Raw genomic sequence first — 25007 nt, forward strand, 5'->3', positions numbered from 1 at the left:
AGTCCTTGGTAGTGGGCTGCGTCGGTGGCACTGTGTTATCCTCAAAGCGGGCGACGGTGTTTAGCTTGTCCGGGAGCAAGACATTGGTGTCGGCGACGTGGCTGGTTTTCCTTTCGTAGTCCGTGATTGTCTGTAGACTCTGCCACATACATCTTGTGTCTGAGCTGTTGAATTGCGACTCCACTTTGTCTCTATACTGATGTTTTGCCTGTTTAATTGCCTTGCGGAGTGAGTAGCTACACTGTTTGTATTCTGCCATATTCCCAGTCACCTTGCCATGGTTAAATGCGGTGGTTCGCGCTTTCAGTTTTGGGCGAATGCTGCCATCTATCCACAGTTTCTGGTTAGGGTAGGTTTTAATAGTCACAGTGGGCACAACATCTCCTATACACTTCCTGATAAACTCAAAGTTTCCTAAGAGTTAGTCGCGAGGCCACGATCTTCGTCGGCGCCAGGTTAAGAAGATTAGAATTCAACTTAGCTGAATAAAATAGAAAGGATATTTTTCACATTCCGGAGGAGAGTGCGCATATGAAGTGGCTATGTTGAGCATTAAAGTGATAATTTGAAACAGGTCCTACATGCTAGATTTAGAGTTATTTGGCAACTTTAGTTGTGAATGATACAAACCTTAGAACGCCTTCGAAATCAAAAGATATGGGCTGCATGATGCGACTATAGGCTATTGATGATTTGAGCTATAGGCTATTGATGATTTGAGAATGTCGCAAAAAATGATTGCACTCTGTTCCTTGCCTAGGCTGCACACGCTGTACTCTCCAGCTCTCATCAAGTGATCATTATTTCACCCATCAGACTATTCTCAATTTAATCTTGTCTTTACTAATGTCAAATTAGTTTAGATTTAGAATGTCCCATTATGAAATGGGCACGAACAGGTGCAAGAGAAAAAAGACATATCATCCGTATGCACATGAATAGTGATTGGAGGCCACTTTCCCTCTGGTTCGTCCCATGTCAGGCAGGCTACTCCGGTGATTTTGCCGTGCAACAGGTGATATTCCGCCCAAACTCTGTATGCCATGGGCTCTCCAACCCTGTTCCTGCAGCTACCCAGTGCTTAATTTGGGAAACGAAGTTACATCTGTTCGGGAACATCGATGGTAGCATGTTTTCACAACTAAACATATTTCATTAAACTGTTGACAGCCCCTCTGCGCACTGGAGAAAGGAATGAAGGAGAGAGGGGAGGAGATGGAAACGCACGATGGTGAGATATTCTGTAGCTAAAGGTAATGTGTCAGCCTATTAATTATGAAAATACTGTATAACAAATGCCCTATTACTAGGCTATTCAAAATCAAATACACTATAATGTAGGCTAACTCTGAATTTGTTTAATTTAGGCTAGACCAATTATGTACCAAAGATCTCTTAAATCAGTTTATATGTATGTTTTTCTGCCTTCTGTAAAATGCAGTAGGCTATGCATTGTATAAAGAGGCACAATCATTATTTTAATTCTGTATTTTATTAATTTTTTATTTTCGGGCTTGGACTCATGTATAGGCCTATGCATAATCTCTAATATGCATATGGGTGGTTTGAATTAATCATCACCTTAGAAAGCACTGTCCATTTAGTTGTGTTAGGCTTTGAAACAACATCCACAATGAAATGTTTTTCTACTCAGTTTTAACCTGTTGTTGAACTTCTTTCTTCAAATTAATCAATCACAGTGAGGTGAGGTGAGTTTTAAAAGCACATACTTTGTTTGATAAGATTTTTGATTGCATTTGAAGATGTCAGAGTGGTTAGAGGGACAATAGAGCCCTGGGTACCAGACCATTAGGACCTGATGAGCTAGTTGGGTACTACTAACGCATGTCCAGAGTGCATAAGAGGAGATTACCGTGATTCAACGGTCACATAGAATTTTACTGCGGTCATGACGGTCGGTGTGGCGGTAATGCGGTCACCGCAACAGCCCTATGCACAACCAAAGAATTTCTGCACAAACTGTCAGAAACTGTCTCAGGGATGCTCATCTGCGTGCTCGTCGTCCTCACCAGGGTCTTGACCTGACTGCAGTTCAGCGTCGTAACCGACTTCAACGGGCAAATGCTCACCTTCGATGGCCACTGGCACGCTGGAGAAGTGTGCTCTTAACGGATGAATCCCGGTTTCAACTGTACCGGGCAGATGGCAGAGCGTGTATGGCGCCTTGTGGGCGAGCGGTTTGCTGATGTCAACAATGTGAACAGAGTGCCCCATGGTGGGATTCTGGTATGGGCAGGCATAAGCTATGGACAATGAACACAATTGCATTTTATCAACGGCAATTTGAATGCACAGAGATACTGTGATGAGATCCTGAGGACCATCCGCCGCCATCACCTCATGTTTCAGCATGATAATGCACGGCCCCATGTCGCAAGGATCTGTACACAATTCCTGGAAGCTGAAAATGTCCCCAGTTCTTGAATGGCCTGCATTCTCACCAGACATGTCACCCATTGAGCATGTTTAGGATACTCTGGATCGATATGTACAACAGCGTGTTCCAGTTTCCGACAATATCCAGCAACTTCACACAGCCATTGAAGAGGAGTGGGACAACATTCCACAGGCCACAATCAACAACCTGATCAACTTTATATGAAGGAGATGTGTCGCACTGCATGAAGCAAATGGTGGTCACACCAGAAAATGACTGGTTTTCTGATCCACGCCCCTACCTTCTTAAAAAATATCTGTGACCATCAGATGCATATCTGTATTCCCAGTCATGTGATATCCATAGATTAGGGCCTCATTTATTTATTTCAATTGACTGATTTCCTTATATGAACTGTAACTCAGTAAAATCTTAGAAATTGTTGCATGTTGCGTCTATATTTTTGTTCAGTGTATTATCATCTAATTCTATTTCAAGAGCATGAAGAAAAACTGTTGGGGATTGTACCATATCATCAACACATCTAACCTAGAAACCATATCAAAAGACCAAATATGCCACGTGATTTTGACAGTATTGCAGAAAGTGGGAGTCTTATTGGCTCTGTACTTTCTGGTGGAAAACAGATTCATCATTTCATGGCAATGTGACTGCCAAAATTTCCACTGAGACTTTCAAATGAGAGCAGACCTTTTCGGAAATCCGTGCGGCACACTCAACTGCACCGAGGTGTTAGTAATGCTGGCAGTAAAGGGAGCAATAAGACACTCCAAGAACATTACCCCTCAACGAAATCCATTCACATCATTCAACATCAACTCATCAAAACAACTCCAGCTACTCATTGCCCCTTTGATAGCATGGCAACACTCAACTGTCCACAAATGTCCTTGAGAAGTGATTGATGAATAATAACTGTGACATAGCCTTCTGCTAGAATTGCTATTTAAGAAATTCAATTTAAAATCTCCAGTTCCACAGCCTGGCCTCCAACCCTTAAATAGACTTTCCCAATTAGCTTTCAAGGAGTGGGAGATACAGACTCCTGACGCCAATGTAATAACCAGCACCAGGTTAGCCCAGGCAGTCATGATGACCCCGCATATGCCACCTCCTGTCTCAGTTTCCCTTATCCGGCATTTTCTAAATCAAGTAGGAAAACGTGGTGGGCCATGGGGGAAAAGGGAAGAAATGTCACGGTCTGAAGGTTCTCTTCAGAGAGGCTGCGTAAAGTAAAGCCCTGTGCCTATGGTTCAGCCTATCACCACAGCTCTCCGCTACATGTCCATCCCCAACTTGCAGGCCTGGAGCCTGCCTAGATCTCCCCACAGTGAGACACGGGACTGCTGTCAGGCTGGGGGGACTTGGAGGCATATACGCCTTTCCATCTGTGTCTCCCTCCCTTAGTCACTGCTTTCCAATCAGAGCCCCTTCCCTTCCAGAGACCCTGTGTGTTTGTGTGTTTTTGTTTAACCATCCTTGTGGGTACCAGAAATCCTCACAAGGATAGTAAAACAAGGAACATTTGGATAAGTGGGGACATTTTGCCTGTCCCAACAAGGAAAAATGCTATTTTAGGCTCAGGGTTTAGGTTTACAATTAGGGTTAGAATTAGGGTTAGGAGTTATTGTTAGGTTTAGATTTAGGGTTAGGGGTTAAGGTTAGATTTAGGGGAAATTGGATTTTGGATGGGAATCAATTATTTGGTCCCCACAAGGATAGGAATGCAAGTGTGTGTGTGTAATATATATATATGACTGCTTTCCTTCCCTTCCCTTCCCTTCCCTTCCCTTCCTCTGTCATTGGCCATCTGCTTGTAGGCCCAGACTCACTCTCTGGCAGGAGAGACGGAGTACTTCCATGATGTGATCAGGACAGATAGAACACAGCCGGGTTGAGAAAACAGGACAAATTAATTTGACCACCGCGAAACCTTGGCGACAAGGTAATTACAGGTAAGTGAAGATCCATTACTGTTCTATTTGTTTATGTAGCGCACAGAGATAGTGCTGAAAGGACAAGCCTTCTACAGAATTTCTAGAGGTACATTTCTCATCATGATGTATCACTAACAGTAATTGTGAAGATCACACTCACTTTTAATGGAATAACACTCACTTTCAATTGAATAACACATCAGAGCTCCTCTCCACATTCGTTATGCTTCTAGTCCTGGTGTGGTCATACATTACCAGAGACATGGAGTATATGGAAACTGACTCAAAAAGGCTTTTCAAGTTTTGTACAACCCCCCCCCCCCCCTCCCTCCCCCACCACAGTTGAAACCAGAGAAGAAGAAAAAACACAAACTGTCCATCAATGGGAGAGAGAGCCTTTGTTCACCGACACAATGTAGGACATTCTGCTGTGGAGGGAGCATTGCATCACATTATACACTAAGCCCTATGCAGTAATGGCCCTGTGCAGAGAGCACTGAGGGGACGACAGAGCCACAGAGATACTGCATAGTGCACACAGGCAGCCCTACCACAACCTACCAGACGCATTCATGACCTGTGATTGGCTTTGCACATCCCTGACGACTGTGGGAGTCAGAGGTCAGAAAGAAATGTTGGAACTCATCTGAATAGGGATGAATGTAATGAGCGTTTAGACGCTGTGAAATCGTAAGGAGTAACGACGGGACAAAGGGGCTGTAGACACTGAGAGCGAGGCATGTGCATGCGCCATGTCAACTGCCACCCATGCATCTGTCAAGGCTTGGGGGAAAGTCTCTTACTGTACAATAGGCTGGTCTCGATGGAAAAAACGATTAAGAGGATCTTTGACACTTCTCTTTAAGATTCAACATAGATGACTGGGTCTACATTTTCTTGCTTTCCTCTCCAGAAAATCAACAGTGAGCTGCTAGGTTGGTCGATATTCAGTTGCTGGTGTAGTTCTGGTATTTTTTCTCTCAAGTGAAAGTTAAAAGCAACAGTAGAGAACACTTTGTAGAATGAGCCAATCCCCACAAGGGTGACATCAAATCAAATTGTATTTGTCACATGTGAAATGCTTACAAGCCCTTAACCAACAACGCAGTTTTAAGAAAGAATACCAAAAAAAACACACACAAAAAACACTAAAAGTAACAAATAATTAAAGAGCAGCAGTAAAAATATCAATAGCGAGGCTATATACAGGGGGTACCGGTACCGAGTCAATGTGTGGGGGCACCGGTTAGTCGTGGTAATATGTATTTTTTTTTTTTTTTTTTACATTTGTTATTTTTTTTTTTTGTCATTTAGCAGACGCTCTTATCCAGAGCGACTTACAGTTAGTGAATACTTTTTTTTTTTTTTTTTTATACTGGCCCCCCATGGGAATCGAACCCACAACCCTGGCGTTGCAAACGCCATGCTCTATCAACTGAGCTACATCCCTGCCGGCCATTCCCTCCCCTACCCTGGACGACGCTGGGCCAATTGTGCGCCGCCCATGAGTCTCCCGGTCGCGGCCGGCTGCGACAGAGCCTGGATTCGAACCAGGATCTCTAGTGGCACAGTTAGCACTGCGATGCAGTGCCTTAGACCACTGCGCCACTCAGGAGTGTAGGTAGAGTTATGAAAGTGACTATTATTAAATAATAAACAGAGAGTAGCAGCAGCGTAAAAGAGGGGTGGGGGGGGGGTCAATGCAAATAGTCTGGGAAGCCATTTGAGTAGATGTTCAGGAATCTTATGGCTTGGGGGTAGAAGCTATTTAGAAGCCTCTTGGACCTATACTTTTTGCGCTCCGGTACCGCTTGCAATGCGGTAGCACAGAGAAGTCTATAACTAGGGAGGCTGGAGTCATCAACAATTTTTAGGGCCTTCCTCTGACACCACCTGGTATAGAGGTCCTGGATGGCAGGAAGCTTGGCCCCAGTGATGTACTGGGCCGTACGCACTACTCTCTGTAGTGCCTTGCGGTCAGAGGCCGAGCAGTTGCCATACCAGGCAGTGATGCAACCAGTCAGGATGCTCTCGATGGTAGAACCTTTTGAGGATCTGAGGACCCATGCCAAATCTTAGGGGGAATAGGTTTTGTTGTGCCCTCTTCACGACTGTCTTGGTGTGCTGTCTTGGTGTGCTTGGACCATGTTAGTTTGATGTGGACACCAAGGAACATGAAGCTCTCAACCTGCTCCACTACAGCCCCATCAATGAGAATGGGGCCGTGCTCGGTCCTCTTATTTTTCCTGTAGTCCACAATCATCTCCTTTGTCTTGATCATGTTGAGGGAGAGGTTGTTGTCCTGGCACCACACGGCCAGGTCTCTGACCTCCTCCCTATAGCTTGTCTCGTCGTTGTCGGGGATCAGGCCTACCACTGTTGTGTCATCGGCAAACTTAATGATGGTGTTGGAGTCGTGCCTGGTCATGCAGTCATGAGTGAACAGGGAGTACAGAAGGGGACTGAGCACGCACCCAAGGGGCCCCCGTGTTGAGGATCAGCATGGCGGATGTGTTGTTACCTACCCTTACCACCTGGGGGCGGCCCATCAGGAAGTCCTTGATCCAGTTGCAGAGGGAGGTGTTTAGTCCCAGGGTCCTTAGCTTAGTGAAGAGCTTTGAGGGCACAATGGTGTTGAACACTGAGCTGTAGTCGATGAATAGCATTCTCACATACAGTTGAAGTCGGAAGTCTACATACACTTAGGTTGGAGTCATTAAAACTCGTTTTTCAACCACTCCACACATTTCTTGTTAACAAACTATAGTTTTGGCAAGTTGGTTAGGACATCTACTTTGTGCATGACACAAGTAATTTTTTCAACAATTGTTTACAGAGATTATTTCACTTATAATTCACTGTATCACAATTCCAGTGGGTCAGAAGTGTACATACACTAAGTTGACTGTGCCTTTAAACAGCTTGGAAAATTCCAGAAAATGATGTCATGGCTTTAGAAGCTTCTGATAGGCTAATTGACATCATTTGAGTCAATTGGAGGTGTACCTGTGGATGTATTTCAAGGCCTACCTTCAAACTCAGTGCCTCTTTGCTTGACATCATGGGAAAATCAAAAGAAATCAGCCAAGACCTCAGAAAAGAAATTGTAGACCTCCACAAGTCTGGTTCATCATTGGGAGCAATTTCCAAATGCCTGAATGTACCACGTTCATCTGTACAAACAATAGTACGCAAGTATAAACACCATGGGACCACGCAGCCGTCATACCGCTCAGGAAGGAGACGCGTTCTGTCTCCTAGAGATTAACGTACTTTGGTGCGAAAAGTGCAAATAAATCCCAGAACAACAGCAAAGGACCTTGTGAAGATGCTGGAGGAAACAAGTACAAAATTATCTATATCCACAGTAAAACAAGTCCTATAAATTGACATAACCTGAAAGTCCGCTCAGCAAGGAAGAAGCCACTGCTCCAAAACCACCATAAAAAATCCAGACTACGGTTTGCAACTGCACATGGGGACAAAGATTGTACTTTTTGGAGAAATGTCCTCTGGTCTGATGAAACAAAAATAGAACTGCATGGCCATTATGACCATAGTTATGTTTTGAGGAAAAAGGGGGTTGCTTGCAAGCCGAAGAACACCATCCCAAACGTGAAGCACGGGGGTGGCAGCATCATGCTGTGAGGGTGCTTTGCTGCAGGAGGGACTGGTGCACTTCACAAAATAGATTGCATCTTGAGGAAGGAAAATTATGTGGATATATTGAAGCAACATCTCAAGACATCAGTCAGGAAGTTAAATGAAAGAAATAACAGCTGAAATAAATCAATCATTCTCTCTACTATTATTCTGACATTTCACATTCTTAAAATAAAAGTGGTGATCCTAACTAACCTAAGACAGGGAATTTTTACTAGGATTAAATGTCAGGAATTATGAAAAACGGAGTTTAAATGTATTTGGCTAAGGTGTATGTAAACTTCCAACTTCAACTGTAGGTGTTCCTTTTGTCCAGGTGTGAAAGGGCAGTGTGGAGTGCAATAGAGATTGCATCATCTGTGGATCTGTTGGGGCAATATGCAAATTATGTGCGTCTAGGGTTTCTGGGATAATAGTGTTGATGTGAGCCATGACCAGCCTTTCAAAGCACTTCATGGCTACAGACATGAGTGCTACGGGTCGGTAGTCATTAGGCAGGTTACCTTAGTGTTCTTGGGCACAGGGACTATGGTGGCCTACTTCAAACATGTTGGTACTACAGACTCAGACAGGGAGAGGTTGAAAATGTCAGTGAAGACACTTGCCAGTTGGTCAGCGCATGCTCGGAGTACACATCCTGGTAATCTGTCTGGCCCTGCGGCCTTGTGTATGTTGACCTGTTTAAAAGGTCTTACTCACATCGGCTACGGAGAGCGTGATCACACAGTCGTCCGGAACAGCTGATGCTCTCATGCATGTTTCAGTGTTACTTGCCTGGAAGCGAGCATAGAAGTAATTTAGCTCATCTGGTAGGCTCGTGTCACTGGGCAGCTCACGGCTGTTCTTCCCTTTGTAGTTTGTAATAGTTTGCAAGCCCTGCCACATCCGACGAGCATTGGAGCCAGTGTAGTACGATTCAATCTTAGTCCTGTATTGACGCTTTGCCTGTTTGATGGTTCGTCAGAGGGCATAGCGGGATTTCTTATAAGCTTCTGGGTTAGAGTCCCGCTCCTTGAAAGCGGCAGCTCTACCCTTTAGCTCAGTGCGGATGTTGCCTGTAATCCATGGCTTCTGGTTGGGGTATGTACGTACAGTCACTGTGGGGACAACGTCATCGGTGCACTTATTGATGAAGCCAGTGACGGATGTAGTGTACTCCTCGATGCCATCGGAAGAATGCCGGAACATATTCCAGTCTGTGCTAGCAAAACAGTCCTGTAGCTTAGCATCTGCTTCATCTGACCACTTTTTTATTGACCGAGTCACTGGTGCTTCCTGCTTTAGTTTTTGCTTGTAAGCAGGAATCAGGAGGATAGAATTATGGTCAGATTTTCCAAATGGAGGATGAGGGAGAGCTTTGTATGCGTCTCTGTGTGTGGAGTAAAGGTGGTCTAGAGTTTTCTTCCCTCTGGTTGCACATTTAACATGCTGGTAGAAATGAGGTAAAATGGATTTAAGTTTCCCTGCATTAAAGTCCCCGGCCACTAGGAGCGCCGCCTCTGGATGAGTGTTTTCCTGTTTGCTTATGGCCGTATACAATTCATATAGTGCGGTCTTAGTGCCAGCATCGGTTTGTGGTGGTAAATAGACAGCTACGAAGAATATAGATGAAAACTCTCTTGGTAGATAGTGTGGTCTACAGCTTATTATGAGATACTCTACCTCAGGCGAGCAAAACCTTGAGACTTCCTTAGATATCGTGCACCAGCTGTTGTTTACAAATATACATAGACTGCCACCCCTTGTCTTACCAGAGTCTGCTGTTCTATCCTACCGATACAGTGTATAACCCGCCAGCTGTATGTTATTCATGTCATCGTTCAGCCACGACTCGGTGAAACATAAGATATTACAATTTTCTATGTCCCGTTGGTAGGATATTCGTGCCTGTAGTTTGTCGACTTTATTATCAAGCGATTGTAAGTTGGCCAATAGTATCTATGGCTAAGGCAGATTAGACACTCGTCGCCGGCTCCTTACCAAGCAACCTGATCTCCTTCTGCGATATCTCCTTTTCTTTCTACTGCGAATTACGGGGATGAGGGCCCTGTCGGATGTCTGGAGCAAATCCCTCTCGTCCGACTCATAAAATAACAATTATTCCTCTCCCTCAACGTGACCAAGACAAAGGAGATGATTGTGGACTACAGGAAAAAAAAGAGGACTGAGCACGCCCCCATTCTCATCGACGGGGCTGTAGTGGAACAGGTTGAGAGCTTCAAGTTCCTTGGTGTCCACATCACCAACGAACTATCATGGTCCAAACACACCAAGACAGTCGTGAAGAGGGCACGACAAAGCCTATTCCCCCTCAGGAGACTGAAAAGATTTGGCATGGGTCCTCAGATCCTCAAAATTCTATAGCTGCACCATCGAGAGCATCCTGACTGGTTGCATCACCGCCTGGTATGGCAACTGCTTGGCCTCCGACCGCAAGGCACTACAGAGGGTAGTGCGTACGGCCCAGTACATCACTGGGGCCAAGTTTCCTGCCATCCAGGACCTCTATACCAGGCGGTGTCAGAGGAAGGCCCTCAAAATTGTCAAAGACTCCAGCCACCCTAGTCATAGACTGTTCTCTCTGCTACCGCACGGCAAGCGGTACCGGAGTGCCAAGTCTAGGTCCAAAAGACTTCTCAACAGCTTCTACCCCCAAGCCATAAGACTCCTGAACAGCTAATCATGGCTACCCGGACTATTTGCACTGCCCCCCCACCCCATCCTTTTTACGCTGCTGCTACTCTGTTAATTATTTATGCATAGTCACTTTAACTCTACCCACATGTACATATTACCTCAACTAGCCGGTGCCCCCGCACATTGACTCTGCAACGGTACCCCCCTGTATATATAGCCTCCCTACTGTCACTTTATTTTACTTTACTTTATTTTATTTTTTCTCTCAACACTTTTTTTGTTGTTGTTTTATTTTTACTTTCTTTTGTAAAAAATAAATGCACTGTTGGTTAAGGGCTGTAAGTAAGCATTTCACTGTGATGTCTGCACCTGTTGTATTCGGCGCATGTGACCAATAAAATTTGATTTGATTTGATTTGATAATCGCTGTTCTGATGTCCAGAAGCTCTTTTCGGTCATAAGAGACAGTAGCAGAAACATTCTGTACAAAATAAGTTAAACAATGCGAAAAAACACAAAATAGCACAGTTGGTTAAGAGTCCATAAAACGGCAGCCATCCCTTCCGGCGCCATCATGCATAATGGCTTCATACACCTTGCACGTGTTCACTCCAATCTTTGTTAGATCACATGAATGAAAGCCAGGGGATATGTGGCACTGTACATCTATTTGAAGAAAAAGGAAGCTTTGCAGTCACATTCTTTAGAGCATACAACTACCATCTTCTAGTCAGCCGGCCACGACCGGGAGACTCATGGGCAGCGCACAATTGGCCTAGCGTTGTCCAGGGTAGGGGAGGGAATGGCCGGCAGGGATGTAGTTCAGTTGATAGAGCATGGCGTTTGCAACGCCAGGGTTGTGGGTTCGATTCCCACGGGGGACCAGTATGAAAAAAATATGTATTCACTAACTGTAAGTCGCTCTGGATAAGAGCGTCTGCTAAATGACTAAAATGTAAATGTATAGTAACGAGATGCATTGTGGGTTTTGTATTCCTCTCTTCCTTAAACGAGAAAGAAAGTGTCCATTTACAAAATAACATTTCAAATTCAAAACCGTAGGTGTCAAAATAAATAGTTGAAAATGTCAGAGAAACAAAAGCAAGGATTTCAACAGTCAGAGACACATTGTACTTCCAGCGATCTAAAGATGACGGTATTTTGTTCCAGTTTGTGCTCCTCTCAGTGGTTGAATACATGAGAAATCCAACAAGCTGCGGGTTTATTTCAGGGTGTCCTAGCGTGGCAGGCAGATGTGTTTATACGCCAGGCTTTACTTTGGTACAGATTTAGAGCCAGCAAACAGTCTCCCAGCTACTCTATAAACACAACATTCCACATTAAAACACTTCATAAGAGATGCAGATGGTGGGGTTGACTGACTGTCTTTCACTCTACTCCCTAGTAAATGACTGGTTCTGTGATGATGACAAACTGAATTATAATGGACTGGTTTTCTTTATTCACTAGTAGCAGCAGTGCCTTGGCTTTGACAAGGATGCTCCATACTGATCGATACCTGTGGATGTTATATCCCACCAGTATCCAGAAAAAACGATTCACTACTCCCACACATCTTATACTAGCCTCCATAATATCGATGCACCACCTAACCGAGATCCTGTGCACAAAACACTCTAACTTCAATTTCCGCTCAACAGTGTGGTCCTAAAACTGTTTTTTTGTGGATGACTGAAGGTTATTTGCAAGTACAAAGTAAGTGAAAAGGAGAAACTGGTGCCTTGATTGGGGCACACAGACCACTTTGTCCATACTACCCCAGGAGAAATCAAATCCATAGGAGCATGCCTTACCGTTTAATTATCAGTCTGATGGGCAGTGTGTCATCACCGTGAGAGCATTGAGAATGCAAATAGTACTTGCCATGACCCCACATAAATAAATCGCCATCACTGAATGACTGCAATTACAGTCATTTCATTCTCATTTCATCTCAATGGTTATGAGGAAAAATCTGGAAATCAATTACTTTTTCTATTGCAAAAAGGGAGAGATGCAACGTCTTCACTACGTTCTTATGGGCCTCTAGAGATGTTACGTTCAATCTGGTAATTGACTAGAGGAGAGATGCACAGTGTTTAGGCAGGCTGCTTGTGCCAGAGGACAGCTTATGTTATGTGCCACACTCTGGCAGCAGGCTGGGCTCCCCTGTGTCTTCTCCCTCTCTCTCCCGCTGTCTCTCTCCCTCGGTCTTCTCTCTCCCACTCTCCTCTGTGTTGTCTCTTCTGGCATTTCTGTACACAATGTGCCATTCTGCTGGACTCAATACTGAAGTGAGTTCAGGCTTGTTAGCCCATGCTTGAGATCCCCATACTGCATCACTACCTGGAACAGCTGTGGGTTCAGGAGGTAAGGCCACTGCCCTGTCCTTGACATTGGACGCCAGGGTTAGTGGCTGGGTGAGTCCCTTGGAGCCAACGGGAGTTTGAAACAACACGCATAGAGGTACACGAATAGTAATAATCAAATGATGAACAGATGTTAAGATTGTTATATAAACAGCCGTTTATTACAAACACAACTGACGTCTGTGAGTGTTATTACAGTTATTACTGTACAACTACGACATCTTAAGACACCTCATATACTAAAACATTGAAAATGTGAAATTCTATAGAAGAAAGCAGGGTTAGGTTAACTCAAGATTGACAGTCAAATATTTTCCCTACTGAACTGTAAAAGTTGAATGTAAAAACATAAATGAGGGTAACAATTACAACAGCCATTGTCGCCAAATGAAACCAAGGAAACAAAAGAACCAAGCTATATTCCCAAGGCAAGCAGTCTTGTTAATGGAACACTACCCCGGTCCTCCTTGGAATGACTGGCTACATATAACACACATTAGAAATCATCTGAGAGGAGCTGCTTCTGTATCACACAGATCTAGATTTTACTTTCACACTTTTCACAGTTAACCCAAAAGTGTTTTCTTCTTCCAAAAGCAAGCGTACCCTCATTCAAATCCAGCCTACCGGTAATTCCATTGAGGCTATGCAGTGTGAATGACACTACTGTTTCAAAAATAACAAGCCTCTCTTCCCAGCCTTTGACCTATAAAAATCTCAGTCACATCTGAGATTATGTATTTTATCTGAATGGTCAGTGTACCCGCTCTTTAATACAAATCAATTACACAGAGGGGATGTAATATAATATCTTGCTTGATGATTATCAGCTTTATATTAGCATAGTACGAATAATCAGTTAACTAAAGATACATTAAATAATGAATAAGTAATCTCCTCTTTTAATTGGATAAGAAACCAGGCCCAGCGGTGAAATAGAGGACATTTTAATGATTGACTGATCCGATTCAGCTTCCTTTTTAGATTTAGGTAAGATTCTACTGCATATGATTATCTCTCTGGCCCTTCTGTAATACTGTAAGGGACAAGGAACCATTTGGTCATGTTTAGTAATTGACAACCAAACTGACCCAAATTCATCTTCTGCTTTGATCCTAACCCCTCCAAAAGACACACACAGGTTGGAGAGATTTGAGCAGGTGGGAGAGGTTAATGTTAAGTGTTCCACCTAAATCTATGTAACTTCTCTTACATAAGTGGTCAGGGTGGACCCTAGCATGAAATCTTTCACAGATTCTTCTAGTAGAAGGGACATTTTGTTCTTCCCCTTGGCACGCTTAGTACATGCATACCCCGGTTCTCAAAAAGTCACATTCATAGCTTGTCATGTTCCTCAACACCAGAAAATGGGGCAATATTCGATCAGTTATATCAGACAGTGATCTGTAAACAAACAAGATAAAACATTTATATTAAATAAAGGGTCATTATAAACCATGTCTTCTGCACTACATTGTTTGTATGACGGTGAAAAGCCTTGGTTATTCTGTATTTGCTAAATCAATAAAACATTGATCACAACAAAAAACTAGCTCCTACTGCTCCTTTGTCTCGGTTCTTGTGATTGCAGTAAATCTGCTCACTGAGAACAACTGGTGCCTGGAATATCAAACACTACTGCGAAGGGAGTGGTTAGAAGAGAAACCTCACCTAGTATTATCACTACTCCCTATGATGTGTCTCAAAGAATCGTTGGTGTTTTCCACCGGGTAAAACCCTTAACGATTCACACAGAAGAAGATATGTTGGAAAGAGGCTGCATTTTTCTGTTGGGGTAGAATTGTTATTCTCTCTCTCTAGTATTTTCAACTGAAGGCATGAGAGCCATTGGTTTCTTAGCAACAGAGACTCTGCAATGATGCAAGATCGAAGGGGAACGTGCAGTCCTACAGTACAGGTGAAGTCTAGTCGACTACACTGATGTCTCCTGTTGCAGCTCTTCAGGCTTTCTGCAACGGGGACATTGCAGCACTGCAGGGTACATTAATAAGAGTGCTAAAACACAGGGTATGTCAAATATGAATGCATCTAAAAATGGGGAACTTGCTGAGAGAAAGAAAATCATAGATGTACCTCGTTTTTGGGGCATTGGACTTCGTCATAAGGTGCACTAGAACAAATACAGTACTTGCCTTGCCTGGGGTAGAAAAATAACTGTCTTTCATTTCAGACTAATTATTTCTGAGTATAAATGAACATTCTAAAATTATCAGGTTTTAGAGGGGAAATATTTTTTCCTAATTTGTGTCACACACTTCAATCTGGCAATGAACCAGAAAACTGCTCATCCTCATTAAAACAAATATTCTGCATTTTTTAAGAGGGCAACATAAAAGGCTCTAGTGTTACCATATCAAGCCATTGCATAAAGCCTTGCATTCATTGAGAAAATGATGTAACAATTTGCATCAAAACAAGTCAGTGCTATTCCTCAAAGCCTAAAAGGAGACACTACCCAAGCTGTGACTTCTCAAGTGAAGTCACAGGTTTTATCTTAACACATCCATGACAAGTACTACAGGACCAACCCCATTCGCTGAAAGACCACTGCTGTGTCAGCCACAGTGAATGTTATGATGGTACGAGGCACAGGTCATAGACCTCATTACATAACCACACCAAGGGAATATATCTCATTCAGCAATAATGGCTCACGCCTGAGTAGAGCTGCTACTAAGAAGACGTTTCTCAGAATCTATGAAAACACACCTTGACAAAAATTTGGTCACTGTCTGCCATTTAAAGATGGCATAGAGATCAGTGGTTTGTCCACTGGAGGTTAAATCTGATGGAAACAAGGTTCCTGTTGGTGACAACACACAGAGTACCTAATCTAATCAATACAAAGATACAATCTAATATTTAATGATGTTAACTGCACCTCTACTCAATAGTTATCAAACCATAGAACTGCAAATACACTGGGTGTACAAAACATTAGGAACATCTTCCTAATATTGAGTTGCACCAACTGTCTCGAGGCTTAAAAACCCTTCTTTAACCTGTCTCCTCCCATTCATCTACACTGATTGAATTGGATTTAACAAGTGACATCAATTAGGGATCATAGCTTTCACCTGGTCAGTCTATGTCATGGAAAGAGCAGATGTTCTTAATGTTTTGTATACTCAATCATTTGAGCAAGTCCAGCATAATGGTACAGATATTGATTTCTGTGTAGGTCATACAACCAAACCTATTCTACCTGTTCCCTTGCTGCTCTGTTGATAAGTTTATACCTGTGAAGAATAGTGTTGCTCCAATCTATTGATTATGCTTCACTGTCTGAGACATGGGAGAATTCACTGTTGCTGGAAGTGAACCCCTGGCTTTCACATGGTCACACAACACAATAGACCCACATCTTAGGTCTGTTCACAGTTCCTCTTATGAGAACGACATTGACCCGTGTGGGTCATTTCACTACACAATTGCTCATGTTACAGGTACTATTACTACACACACACACACACTGGTTTGAACTCTGACTACTTTTCCTTTCAGTCTCCTATGCAAGAAACACAATTGTTAGCACAAGATTTTGCTGCCGCTAAGACCAGCTATTTATCTTAAATGTGTGAGAATTCATCTCTAAATCCAAATGAGGTTTTAAGTCAATGAGCCTAATTTAAACCTTTGGAAATCGATAGAGTGGTGGTGGAAACATGCATTAGATCTAGGTGTAAGGGAGCTGTCATAATCACTACAAGTCTCGCCAGAGCTTAAAGTGTGATGGACAGAATCTAAACCACTATGTCACAGGTGGTGCAGAGTATAGTTTGAGTGGCATCCTTTAAGAAATAGGTGTCCTTACTGTTAGGTTATATGGGATACTGCCTGGTATTTCAGAGAAATAATGTGTGCTGCAGTGAGGCGTCTTTATGCAAATCTGTATGCTACTGAACTCAGATTGCAATGTACAGCAAATCCATGCATATCCATGTATGTCTGCATGTTTTTCTCATTCTGTAAGTGTTGTTTGGTGACTTGTTTTTGTGTCAGTTGCCCGGTGTAGGCCTACTGTGTCATAAGCAGTACTAGTAGGGCATATTCTGTGATGTGCCTACATAAAAAGCAATAAAATAAGAAACGCACAAAGAAAATGGTGGTTCAACACAGGAGCACTGAGAAAATGTTTATATTCACCTCACATGACAACAGAAAATTCAGGCATATCAAATGTAGATAAAATATTAACTTATCTGCCTGTATCATAGATTACAGTAGGCTAGCCCTTGTATGAATGAATGAATGCATGTGGCAATGTTGTTTCCAAAACTCCTCCGAGAGGTTCCTGCGCTGAGACCCCCAGAAAGTGAAATTGTTGTCACCAAACAATGAGCTTTAGACTAACGTTACCTCCATGGCGACAATGTTGCCATTGCCCATCAGAGGAGATGACCGACTAGGGGGTTACACTGCAAGTAGCCTACTGATGACAATTGCTGTGAATAACACTAGCTTTTATCCCTCCTACTCACCTTCAATAGAGATCACATGTTCTCGGATCTGATTCTGCAGGGCCATGTCATCGATGCGTTCGATCAGGTCGTAGATTGAGTAAATGTTCGGGTGGACCGATTCGAACCGATGTATCTCAGCCCGGATGGCTGCCGAGTTGGACAAAACAAACTGCTGGTTGCCTTGTTGGCCGGCCTGGGAAGCCTGTCCTGATACTGTCCCCGAACCGAACTGACCCTGCCCTGAGCCTCCGGATGATCCTGATCCGAACTGGGACGGGATGGACTGGGGTACTGGTACCGGAACGGGCGCTGGGACCGTGCCTGGGGTGGGCATGGCCGGTTGAGACTGCTGCACGATACCGGACACCGACCCCGATTGGAAATTCATATTGGGTTGAACAAGTAACTCTTTACAATAGGAAAACAAATGAATAGACCCCTATTCTAGGAGTTCAAAACGATGTAATCAAAAGAAGTCCGCGGGAACTAGCTAGTTGTCTGAAAACGAGATTGCACAGACGCATCAATCCTTGGTCGCCAATTGCAACAAAACGCGGTTCTTATTCATATTATTAAAACTTGAATGTGGTTCATTTTCCGTTATAAGCTATAGGTTACTGGGCGCTTTCGCTTTGGCCGTGTCCTGCCCTTTTCCGTGGATCACAAACCGCAATGCCTACCACTAGACACTCCTTTTCCGGGCTATTCGCTCCCTTTTAGTGGTTTAATTAATCGAGCGGTTTTCCTTGGCTGCTCTGTCAAAAGCAGACAATGGGCTCGGCTTCGACAAGGCGCCCGGGTCCACTGCCTACTGAATGCGTTGTTTCTGCGTTGAAATGAAATCGCGTTGATTCCTCTTTGGTCCAAGTGGTCCCTACCCAACGCCCTCCTCCGCATTTTGTAACGTCACCTATCACGTAATTGTACTTGAGATGGGGGAGGGTGTAATTCGATTGGATGCTTATGTGGTGGAAGAATAAAGCAACGTGCTCATCATTTTAATAACCTAGCCTATCTGACAGTTATGCAACCAAATAATTTGGATGATAAGATAAAATAATTACTCAGATACGTTTTATGTAGGCTACTATATTTCTGTACTCCCTTTTACCCCCTCCCCTTTAGGACACACACACACACACACACACACACACACACACACACACACACACACACACACACACACACACACACACACACACACACACACACACACACACACACACACACACACACACACACACACACACACACACACACACACACAAGGGTCAGCTGAACTCTGCAGTCAGCTGCTCTGGTGTGTCTTCTCCCTTATGGTTGACCTAAAAAGCAACATTGGGGGGAGGAGCTATTATCTTTGTGTCTCTTCAACATCCTTCATCATGTCACAATACCTTCAGGGAAATCTTTTCAGCTTTATACCAAACAATCAACACTATTTTGACCTATACAATATACAACCAAATGTGACATTTAGCCAATTTCTGCTTTTATATATTGAGTTCAGACTATTCTCTAAGGGGGGCCCCTTCCTCTGATGCTTATCCTTGAAAAGACAAAACTAATCATGATTCTCTAAGGACATTATGTGAGCAGTGTTTCAGTTAAAAAGCCTACAGAGCACTATTCAGCCAATTAGGTTGAAAAGGAGCCTTTCAAAATGCATCATGACCGATCTTTAATATCCATGAATATTATGTAGAAGACACATAACTTCTGGATGCATCAATCAAATGTAAATATCACTTTTCTCAAACAATCATCATAAATGTAATGCATTTCTCAATATAACCACAGATATGCCATCACCATGATAGGATAGTGAGGCATTAGGTATCCTTAGTTAGAAGTCACTCCAAGTGAAGAGAAAAAGCCATCTACTGGTCTATCTGGACAACAGCCATTCTGCAGTGGTGTGGTGTGGTGTGGTGTGGTGTGGTGTGGTGTGGTGTGGTGTGGTGTGGTGTGAGAGTCTGGATACAGAATAATTCAGACTAATGTGGCTAGAGGAAATTCCAGACAAATACTAAAAGAACCACTTGTGGGAAAACAGAGAGAAACATGTATTCAGAGTCACATCACATGCTTTGTTGTTTTGTAGAATGAGCTATGATGATGAACCTTTTCTGCAAAGAAAATACTCATCCTTCTGGGTAATACTTTACATTAGTAACGCTGAAATTACTAGTCACAACACAGTGGTGTAGAGAATGTTGCTATATTGCCGTCACCGCAGTCCCGGTTTCAACATAGTTTTCAATTTGTTTAATTAGATGAGATTCATAAATGTTATGTAATGAAATTATAAGTCTACCCCTCTCTGGTAGATTACAATACAGGAATGAAATAGTCTGCATACAGTACATAAAGTGCATTACGAAAGTATTCAGACCGCTTGACTTTTTCCACATTTTGTTAAGTTACAGCCTTATTCTAAAATTGATTAAATCGTTTTTTCCCTTCATCAATCCACACAAAATACCCCCATAATGACATATTGAAATATTACATTTACATAAGTATTCAGACCCTTTACTCAGTAATTTGGCAGCGATTACAGCCTCGAGTCTTCTTGGGTATGATGCTACAAGCTCGGCACACCTGTATTTGGGTAGTTTCTCCCATTCTTCTCTGCAGATCCTCTCAAGCTCTGTCAGGTTGGATGGGGAGAGTCGCTGCACAGCTATTTTCAGGTCTCTCCAGAGATTTTAGATCGGGTTCAAGTCCGGGCTCTGGCTGGGCCACTCAATGACATTCAGAGACTTGTCCTGAAGCCACTCCTGCGTTGTCTTGGCTGTGTGCTTAGGGTCATTGTCCTGTTGGAAGGTGAACCTTTGCCCCAGTCTGAGGTCCTGAGCACTCTGGAGCAGGTTTCATCAAGGATCTCTGTGTACTTTGCTCTTTCCCTCGATCCTAACTAGTCTCCCAGTCCCTGCCGCTGAAAAACATCCCCACAGCATGATGCTGCCACCACCATGCTTCACCGTAGGAATGGTGCCAGGTTTCCTCCAGACATCACGCTTGGCATTCAGGCCAAAGAGTTCAATCTTGGTTTAACCAGATCACAGAATCTTGTTTCTCATGGTCTAAGAGTCCTTTAGGTGCCTTTTGGCAAACTCCAAGCGGGCTGTCAAGTGCCTTTGACTGAGGAGTGGCTTCCATCTGGCCACTCTACCATGAAGGCCTGATTGGTGGAGTGCTGCAGAGATGGTGGTCCTTCTGGAAGGTTCTCCCATCTCCACAGAGGAACTCTGGAGCTCTGTCAGAGTGACCATCGGGTTCTTGGTCACCTCCCCGACCAAGGCCCTTCTCCCCCGATTACTCAGTGGCCAGCTCTAGGAAGAGTCTTGGTGGTTCCAAACTTCTTCCATTTAAGAATGATGGAGGCCACTGTGTTCGTGGGGACCTTCAATGCTTAAAAAAAAAATTGGTACCCTTCCCCAGATCTGTGCCTCGACACAATCTTGTCTCGGAGCTCTACGGACAATTCCTTCAACCTCATGGCTTGGTTTTTGCTCTGACATGCACTGTCAACTGTGGGACCTTATATAGACAGGTGTGTGCCTTTCCAAATCATGTTCAATCAATTTAGTTTACCACAGGTGGACTCCAATCAAGTTGTAGAAACATCTCAAGGATGATCAATGCAAACAGGATGCACCTGAGCTCAATTTTGAGTCTCATAGCAAAGGGTCTGAATACTTATGTAAATAAGATAGTTCTGTTTTTTATTTTTATAAATTTGCAAACATTTCTAAAAAACTGTTTTTGCTTTGTCATTATGGGCTATTGTGTGTAGATTCATGAGGAATTGTATTTATTTAATCAATTTTAGAATAAGGCTGTAACGTAACAAAATGTGGAAAAGGGAAGGTGTCTGAATACTTTCCGAATGCACTGTACATTAATAGTGAATGATGTTTAATGAAACACTGGTATTTCATCTTGGCTTGCCACTCTTAAGAATACCACTTTGTGCCGGGTGTTTTATAAATGTTGCATCACCTCAAGAGTGGTCCTCTGTAGCTCAATTGGTAGAGCATGGCGCTTGTAACGCCAGGGTAGTGGGTTCGATCCTCGGGACCACCCATACGTAAAAATTTATGCACACATGACTGTAAGTCGCTTTGGATAAAAGCGTCTGCTAAATGGTTTATTATTATTATATTATCATTAAGAGTGAATTTCAATGGCACAATGTACAACTGAGCATTCAGATGATCAAGGCAACTTTTTCACTTTGATCCCCAAGAGAAGCACATTCAATTATTAAAGGGCTGATTTGTAGTAAATATAGAATATGGTACCTATATCTATAGAATGTGCATATGCCCCTCTAATATGTCTTGGTAGGCTATCCGACACTCAGAAAAAAAGGATTCTAAAAGGGTTATTTGCAGAGGGGTACGAAAACCCTTAATAATAAAAAACCCTTCTTGCCTTCCAAATAATCCTTTTTGCCTTCCAAAGAATCATCAAAGAACCCTTTCTTCCAAAAACTGTTCTTAGGATGAAATTACACACATTTTTCTAAACTAATCAAATCTGTTAGAAATTGGACTTATTGCACCCATTACTGAGATAGTTGTTCCAGTTTAGATGGTTTATCAGGGCTCTCCAACCCTGTTCCTGGAGAGCTACCATCCTGTAGGTTTTCACAACAACCACAGTTATGACTAACCTGATTCAGTTTATCAACCAGCTAATTATTGGAATCAGGTGGGCTAGATTAGAGTTGGAGCAAAAACCTACAGGACAGTAGCTCTCCAGGAACAGGGTTGGAGAGCCCTGGTTTAGGTAGTCACATTTTTCAATCTTCCCTACCCTGGCACTCATTCTGAATGCAGGTTGTGGGTGATTAAAAGTTCCAATTGTTGGATATCTTCACTCTGGCTGGATTCCAATAGGAATTACACATCACTTTGCAACCCAGCATAATGTGACTTACAGGCCTGCTGTGGCCTGCAAACCAGGAGTTTCCTAACACCACTGTGTTAGGGAATAACTAGGCCCTCAAAGAATTTTAGGAAGAACCCTTCAAAGATTAAAGGGTTCTCGGTAGAACCCTTCATAGGGCCCACTGGGCACAGTCAGTTCAACGTCTAGTTTTGATTTACATTTGGTTGAATTTTCAATTAACGTGAATTCAACGTGAAATCAACAAAACATTTCACCATGCCATTGGATTTAGGTTATGAAATTCCCTTACGTTGATTACTTTTTGCAAATCCAATAACTTTTCCACTTTGATTCAACATCAACACATAGACAAACCGAATAACCCTATATATTTTGTGTGTATTTTCCAAGAACAAAATTGACATGCATACAGATGTAGGATCTTAATTTGAGCCAATTTGCTACAGCAGGAAAATAATCCTGCAGCAACAGGAAATGTGAATTATTATGTGGATTATAATTAATGGACATTTTTGTAGGGGTTGATGCATTTTTTGTAAGGGAAAATCAAGTCTGAAATTTGCTGGTGCGTAGTTGGAAAGGTTGAATAGTAATACAAAGTAAAAGAAGCCCCCGCACACTGCGCAAGCTTGCCTAATAAAGGCCTAACATATTTATTTTGTACCAACGTTTCGACCTCACGGCCTTCACTGTCATACCTATTCTGATAGAAGGTAGGATACACCTGTCTGTCAATTTGAGTTTGATATGCAACTTCCATGGGCTCACTATCCATATCTCTATTTATGCATCTCTTATACTGTATAATTTAAAAAAATAATAACTATGTTCAGTGTATTGTGTAATGTTTGAAAGCAGCCATACATCTCTGTTATTTAATTTGATATAGATATCACAAAAGCACAACATGTTATTGCTATAGCGCAGTGTATTGTACAATATATACAGTACAGTAATTTGAATACTCATCCTGGTACAAAAATGTAATTTACATCCAATAAGTAGACGAAAAACAGTCAGTCTAGATGTAATGAGGCTTTCACATCAATTTAATTTGAGATCCTAATTTCTGCAGAGCTCAAATCCCCAAGCTCAATATTTATCCATTACAGAATAATGCTGATGATGCAGCCACTGATTATACAGAAGGGCTTTCAGATTATGCAATTTAACATAATTCTCTCATTTTATTTATGAACATTGCACTCTAGCTTCTCAGCATTTTCCATCACCAGTTGTACTAAACATAAAAAGAGCTGTGGTTTGGAGAAATGTCTCTGAATTCCATTGTTTATCAAGATAGCCTAGGGTCCAGTCTGAGGGCCTTTGTTCAATCAAACCCAGATACCAGGTTTCCTGGAAAATTAAAATGATGATTATGCTTACACTGAAAGCATAGTTAAAGGCCCAGTGCCGTCCAAAATTTTTTTTCTGTGTTTATATATATTTCCACACTATGAGGTTGGAATAATATTGTGAAATAGTGAAAATGTAGATACTTATTCTTTTGTAAGAGCTGTTTGAAAAGACTACCTAGAATTTCTGTATGTTTTAGTGGGATGGAGTTTTGGCCTGCCTGGTGACATCACCAGGTGGTAAATTAAAAGAAAGACAGTTCTAAACCTCTCTAATTTTCAGTTTTCCCCTCCACACTCAGACCACTTCCAGACAGTCCTAGCAACATTCTTGCTTGAGACATTTTTCTTTGCTAATAAGCTATTTTTGTTTCTTTTTGATCATTTTATTTGAAAACAATGACAGTAAGGTACTTAATTGTTACCCAGAAATGATTTGATTTGAAATAAAAACGGTTGCATTGGACCTTTAAGATTTTAGGTTCAAGTGTGTATAAATTCACACATTCATTATTGATTTTTGTTAGGAGACCTGGTTTCTAAGCATCATGGTGCTCACCATCATGCTAGTTACGGCTAAAGGTTAGAGTATGAGGATAAGAGACATACATACCTTTCCATTGATATATTGTAAAAATGACATAAGTTGTGCAAAACCCATTATAGCTGTAGGAGAGCCAAAAGAAGAGCCAAACTGTGTGGTATTCACTGCCTTCTGCCACCATCTGGTGACCAAATCTGGAACTCTCTCAACCACATTATAATCCAAACTCATCATTATGCTCACCAGCGATGTTTGGGAAACCATAGTGTTATCAGTATTGTCTGATCTGACTGGTTCTTAGGTACATTTGTCATGAGGATGGAAGAGGAGGGGATTCCTTAATTGTAGAGCATATGAGTGTATATATACAGAGATTTTGTATATACTTTTTAACCCCATGTTCAAGCAAATGACTCTCAAAAGTGAAATAACACGTTATGCAGTGCATCTGATCTATAAACGGTGACTTGCCTGATTAAGATTGATCAGTTAATCGGCACATCCCTAATCAGCATGTTTCTGTACATTCTGTACGTATCACACATAAACCATGCAGCCCATTCCTCTTGTACCCATTTATATCCTGAGGACAGATGGCTTTATTGGCACCACTATTATGGAGTGTGATCTAATCCAACAAATGAGGGATATGAGTAGCTAGTCGGCAGGGTTTTCC

General features: G+C 42.5%; 1 protein-coding gene across 1 annotated transcript in view; it reads right to left on the reverse strand.

Moving 5' to 3' along the window:
- Positions 1-17993, reverse strand: part of LOC311150437 (arf-GAP with GTPase, ANK repeat and PH domain-containing protein 3-like) — a 217243-nt gene extending 199250 nt beyond the window's left edge. Inside the window, exon 1 of the mRNA XM_084187924.1 lies at positions 17528-17993. Within this exon, the coding sequence (XP_084044050.1) occupies positions 17528-17897 (370 nt within the window). The 5' untranslated portion in view covers positions 17898-17993. The remainder of the gene's footprint in view (positions 1-17527) is intronic.
- Positions 17994-25007: the final 7014 nt, after the last annotated feature.

This window comes from Coregonus lavaretus (genome assembly GCF_964263955.1).
Source record: "Coregonus lavaretus genome assembly, chromosome: 23".
NCBI lineage: Eukaryota > Metazoa > Chordata > Actinopteri > Salmoniformes > Salmonidae > Coregonus > Coregonus lavaretus.